At 40.1% G+C, this 6,413-nt stretch overlaps 1 protein-coding gene across 1 annotated transcript in view; it reads left to right on the top strand.

The window, feature by feature from the left end:
- The first annotated feature begins 669 nt into the window (after positions 1-669).
- The window catches only part of MTPAP (mitochondrial poly(A) polymerase), a 44,951-nt gene continuing 39,207 nt past the window's right edge, over positions 670-6,413 (top strand). The window contains 1 exon segment of the mRNA XM_006887115.1: positions 670-826. Coding sequence (XP_006887177.1) covers positions 670-826 — 157 coding nt within the window.

The following is a 6,413-nucleotide window of genomic DNA, read 5'->3' on the forward strand; positions in this document are numbered from 1 at the left end:
CCTCTACTGTCCAAACCAACCCGTTTTTAGTTATTTCCCTTCACAGCCTCAGTTACTTCTTGTGTGAAATGAGAATAAAAGGAATGAAAAAGTAGAACTTCAACTTTGAAAAAAAATGGGATTGATACTCCTTATCTAACAGGTGCATTTTAAGCACCTTTAAGGCATTTTAAGACTTGAAAGACATACGCCAAGGGTTTAAATTTAGGTTATCTTAATTCTTGGTGTGTAAATTTAAAGTTTAGCTAGACTTCCAATTCAGGGCTCCTTCCTCAAGATCTTGTTCTTAATTTGCAGGTCTACATTTATGTTGTGATTTGAAAAAAAATTCAGCGTGCCATCCAATCAATTCACTAGTTTCCATGATTATAAATCTTTACAGAAGACTAATGCTTTCCCTTGAAGAGGCTGGTGAATTCGCACTGTCAATTTGAATCATCAACTATCAATTCCTCCACACTAGCAGCCCAGAATTTACGATTTCCTTGCAAAAGTCAGCTTCCTGAAAAAAACTCAGGAATCTTAATTTAAATTTCTGCTGAATTTCCGCTTCGGAAAATGAACGTCTCTCACTTAGTTTGACCCTTAAGGCGTTCCATCCTTCAGGCCTGGGTGCGCATGCGCGGAAACCCTTTGACCCTTCATCTCGGCGTTTCTGTTACTTTTAACATGGCGGCTCCCGGTGTGCGGCTGTTGGCCTGTATGCACTTGTGGGCCCAGCGAGGAAATCATGTCCAGCATCCAATTCTCCGGCGATTCAGCTGTCCCGGAACTGTGGCCGCTGACTTTAAGAGAGAAGAGCAGCCGCTGGGCAGCGTGGAGACAGGTGATGGCGCCGTGTCCTCTGTTAATTTTGTCCGGACCCATGGCGGGCGAGGTACGCGGGGAAGAGCCAGGGATCGCGAGGAACGGGCGCCCTGTGGAAATGGCCGAGGAAGCTTTTTGGCAGGAGCATGCGGCTGTGTCGTGACAGCCTCTGATCCCACTTGGGGTCCAACAGCTCTCCGCCGTTGCTAATGGTAGAGGTGGGATGTATGTGCTTTATTCTGGGAGATTCCTGTACTGCAGGAATGACACTTTCTTTGCAGTGTGACAACATTTTACAATTCGGTGAAACAGTATCTTCATGCACGGGTTAATTGGCTTAACACTCAAAAACTGATTTTGATTGTCCGTAAGGTTCTAGGGACCAAGCATCTATGGAAAACTTGATGAATAATCTTTGATTCCTGACTTCCAAACGTAGAGCCTTGTATATCCAGTTTGCTGCTGTTAACCTCAGTCTTTTACTAGTTTTAGCAAACAACTCAATCCAGTAACAGATTTGGATGCACTGGATTGGGTATTTTTTCAGTGAATGTGCTGTATTTGCTTCTGTGTTCGAAGGCAGTGTCTGAATTTGAGTATGTATTGAGAGGATGTCTTACTGTTAGGATTGCTGTTCAGTGTTGTAGATACATCTCCCGTTTACAGTGACCCGATATAAAATAGAACAAACCCCTGACTGATCATGCCCCATCCTCACAGTCGGCTAGATTTGAATCCATTGCTGTCATCACTGTGTCAATCCATTTCACTGAGGCTCTTCCTCGCCTTCGCTGACCCTTGCTTTTTTCCAAGTATGATGCCTTTTCCCAAGGATTGGGCCCTCCCGATGACGTTCCCAAAGTATGTCAGATGAAGTTCCACTCTTCTTTGTTTCTAAGAAGCACTCTGACTGCAGTTTTTCCAAGTCATGCTTGTTTCTATTTTGGCAGACAAGGATAGATTCCATAGTCTTTGCCATCACTAAAATTCAAAGGCATCATTTCTCTTTCACACCTAATCTTTGTTCTCTCCCTGCATGCATAGGAAGCCATGGCTTGGGACAGGCATACCTTGGTCTTTTAAGAGGACTTTGGAAACAGATTTGCCCAATGCAGCCCAGCATGTTGTTGATTATGGAAATAAAATAGAATCATTGATGATCTCAGTCTTTTCTCCATCTGTTATGTTATCTATTGCTCCAGTGGTGAGCATTTTTGTCATCTTGATGTTGAAAATTCAGCCCTACTGAAAACTATAGTCTGATATAGTCATCGGTACCTGCTTCAGGTCCTCTTCACTTTCAGCATGCAAGGTTATGTCCTCTCCATTCACAAGCTGTTGGTAAGTCTCTGATATTGATGTCAGAATGTTCTGCATTTAGTCTAACTTCTCAGAATATTCATTGAATAAGTGTGATGAAAGGATACAACTTTGACTCACATCTTTCCTGATTTTAAGCCATGTAGTATCTCTTTGCTCTGTTCAAATGACTTCTTTTTGATCTTTGACAGGTTTTGCCCACACACATTAAATGTCCTGAAATTCCAACTCTTCTCATAATTTATTATAATCCATACAGTTGAATGCTTTTGCGTAGGCAGTAAACACAAGTAAACATCTTTCTGGTATTTCCTGATTTTAGTCAAGGTTCTTCCAGAACCTCTTCTGAATCCAGCTTGACTTTTCAAGCGGTTTCTTGTCAGTGTACCTCTCCAGCTGTTTTTCAGTGATCATCAACAAGATTTTGAGTGTGATGGTAGTAATATTTAATAATGTCTATGTTCTGTTGGATGACCCCCTTTTTAATGGGCACAAATAAAGATCTCTTGCAGTTATTTGGCTAGGTAACTTACAAATTTCTTGGCAGTTTCTCTATCAATTCTCGAAGCTTTATTTTTTTGCCAGTGCTTTCAGTGAAATCTGCCCTTCTTCCTTCAGTATTATTATTTCTTGATTGTATGCTACCCTAAGTTGTGTATTCATCACTTCTTTTCAATCTTTTTCTTCCATCTTATTTTGTTGCTTCTTGCGTCATTGGATAGCCTATAAGAATCCTTCTGCCTTGTACCTCAAGGCTTGCATTTGTTCTCTAGAGTGTTCTTCTCTTGTTTCCTGACGTCAGATCTTTGCACAATTTTATTTTCTTAAAATACTAGTTTATATACAAAATTTGAATACATTGTTTTTAAGAACAGATTTTTCAATTCCCTCACCTCCCCCACCCATCTAATTATACAACTCATGATGCACATTTCTTCTTAATACTTTGCATTCTCTTCTTCAGCTGTCCTTTGAAATCTTCTCTTTGGTTCTCCTACTTCAATATTTCTTCATACTTTAGCTTCTCTGTGTTCAAGAGTAAGTTTCAGAGTCTGTTCTGACATGCATTTTGGTCTCCCCACTGCCCCCTAAGTTTTTTAATAACCTTTGCTTCCTTCATGTCTTCCACAATTCTGCAGGTCTCTTCAGTCATAGTAATTTGAGTTCTTCTAAAGAAGCTACTGTAATCAAACGTGTACAGTGGTTTATATTTGAGAATGTTTTCTGTCTGTCCAGTCTGTTTTTGAAATGGTCTGTAAATTCATGTGAGATGTACGCTGGTGAGCTTGTTTTCATTTTCTTTAGGTTCTATTTGAACTTGTGTAGGAATACTGATAGTCTGTTCCTCTTTTGCCCCCTGACTTTGTTCTGATTGTCCACTGGCTTTTCCCACAGATAGAGTCAATATGGTTCATATATATCCCATCTGTAGACAAGGTCCACATCTGTAGTAGCTAGTTTTACTTTTAAGAAAGATATTTTCAGTAAATAAGTCATTGATGGTCTAATATTATATAATTTCTGGTGTTACTTCTGTTACCAAAGCCAAGGTATTTTCAATTACCAATCCTTCTTTGTTTCCAATTTTTGGATTCCAGTAATCCTTTATTATACAATGCCTGTTCAATCAATTTTAGACCACTTGGTAAAAATCCCTGTGACTCAGTAACTGCTATTTACATTTTGTAGGACAGTCTTGTAAGACAGGTAGCACTGTCTCCACTTTACAGTTGCAGAATGATGTTTAAAAGAGCTACATAATTTGCCTGTGTGGCTTAGTTGTAAGGAATTGCACTGCCAACCCAAAGTTATGCAGTTCAAATCCACCAGCTCCCCAGGAGAAAGATGGACAATCTCCCATGTGATTATTTGTTGTTTTATTGTTATGTGTTGTCGAGTCACTTGAGACTCATAGTGACCCTATGTACAACAGCCCTAAACCCTGCTCTATTCTCTGCTAGTCTCACTGTCTCCAACACACCTACCCCCACCCCCCCAGTCACTGAATCAATCTACCTCATAGAGGGTCTTCCTTTCCTGTGCTGTCCCTCTACCCTCCCAAGCATGACATTCCTCTCCAAGGACTGGTCCCACCTTACAACATGTCCAAAGAATGTCAGAGAAAGCTTCAGAATCCTTGCCTCCAAGGAGCGATCTGATTTCACCCTCTGTAGGACAAATCTGTTTGTTTCCTAGCAGTCCATAGTATATTCAGTACTCTTCTCCAGCACCACAGCTCAAAGGCATCAATTCTCCTGTCATCCCTAATCATTGTCCAGCTTTCTGACACATAGCAAGTAATTGCAAAGACCATGGCCTAAATCAGGCACACTTTAGTCTCCAGACTGACATTGTTGCTCTTCAGTACTTTGGAGAGGTCTCTGACAGCAGACTTTCCCAATGCAATTAGTCTTTCAACTTTCTGGCTGATGATACCAAGAATGTTGATTGTGGAGCCACGCAAGCTGAAGCTGTTAACAATCTCAATCTCTTCATGGTCTATCATGATGCTGCCAGTCGGCCCTGTGGTGAGAATCTTTGCTTTCTTGATGTTGAGCTTCCATTCATATTGAAGGCTGCAGTCCTTGACCTTCTGCAGCAAGTGCTTCAGGGTCTCCTTAGTTTCAACAAGCAGGGTTGTTGTCATCTGTGTAACAGATTGGTGGGTTTTTTGTGGTTTTTTTTTTTTAAATTAATACTTTAATGAAAGTTTGTAGAGAGCTTGGATTTCCATTCATTCATTGTTGCACATTTTCCTCCCTGCCCCTGCTCCCCTAGATTGCTTTTATCTTTGGAAAAAAAAATTCTTTAATATTGTTATACAGTCGCGCCCCTCCCCCCACCAAGTCCACTTTACTATGCAGCTCTTATTCTGGACTTATGTCATGCCAATAATAACTAATCATATATTCCTTTAATATAGTTCTCTGCCTCATCTTTTTCAATGCCATATGCAATATTTATCTCCTCTTTTCTTAGTTTCCCCCTTATTAGTCCTATTTTATAACAGTGGCATTATGCAGTATTTGTCCTTTTGTAACTGAGATATTTCACTCAACATTATGTACTCCATGGTCACCCATTTTGCATAATATTTCATTAGTTCCCTGTTTTTCAGTGCTGCATAATACGCCATTTTGTCAATATACCACAGCTTCTCTATACATTTGTTGTTGTTGGGCACTTGGGTTGTTTCCAACTCTTTGCTGTTGTGAACAAAGCAGTAATAAACATGGATATGCATATATCTGCTTGGGTTGCAGTTCTGTTTTCTTTAGGGTATACTCCTAATAGTGGAATTGCTGGGTCAAAGGGTATTTCTATTTCCAACTTTTTGAGAAAACACCATACTGCCTTTCACAGTGGTTGCACTATTTTACACTCCCACCAACAGGGAATAAAGGTTTGAGTTTCTCCACAACCTTGCCAACATTTTTTCTTTGCTGCTCTGTTGAATTATACAATTGTTAACTGAGTGAGTGGGTTGTTTTTATTTGCATCTGTCTTAGAGCTAGGGATTTTGAGCACTTCTTCATGTTGTGTTAGCCATCTGAATGTCTTCTTTGGAGATGTGTCTGTTCATATCCTGTGCCCATTTTGCAGTTGAGTTGTTTACCTTTATCTTGTTGTGATGACACAGATTGTTTATGAGTCTACCTCCAATCCCAATGCCACATTTCTCCTTATATAGCCTAGTCTCCCAGATAGTCTGTTCTGCATATAGATTGAAAAGGTAGGGAGAAGGACACATCCCTGGCTTATACTCTTCCCAATTTTGAACCATGCAGTATTTCCTTTCTCTGTTCTAACAACTACCTCCTGGTCCAAGTATAGGTTTCGCATAAGCACTGTCAAGTGTTCTGGGATTTCCATTCTTCTCAGAATTAGCCACAGTTGTTGTGATCCACAGAGCCTTTGCATAGTCAATGAAACACAAATAGACATTGCTCTGGTACTCACTTTCTGCTTTCAGTCAAGATCCATTTAGCATTAGCTATAATATCCCAAGTACCATGGCCTCTTCTAAACTCAACCTAAAAGCCTGGCAGTTCTCTGCTGATGTGCTGTTCCAGTCTTTTTTGGTAATCTTCAGCAGAATCTTTCTTGCTTGTGATATTTATGATACTGTTTGATGATTTCTGCACTCTGTTGAGTCATCTTTCTTTGGAATGGGAACAAATACAGATCTTTTCCAGTCAGTTAAGAGAAGTGTCCAATGGATTTTTTTTACTGAATATGAGAACACACTGTCAGAACATTCTTGGTATTACTTTCTAGGAAGGAGG

The sequence above is a fragment of the Elephantulus edwardii genome, unplaced genomic scaffold (genome assembly GCF_000299155.1).
Source record: "Elephantulus edwardii isolate Elephantulus edwardi_28Jun2011 unplaced genomic scaffold, EleEdw1.0 scaffold00054, whole genome shotgun sequence".
NCBI classification, from domain to species: domain Eukaryota; kingdom Metazoa; phylum Chordata; class Mammalia; order Macroscelidea; family Macroscelididae; genus Elephantulus; species Elephantulus edwardii.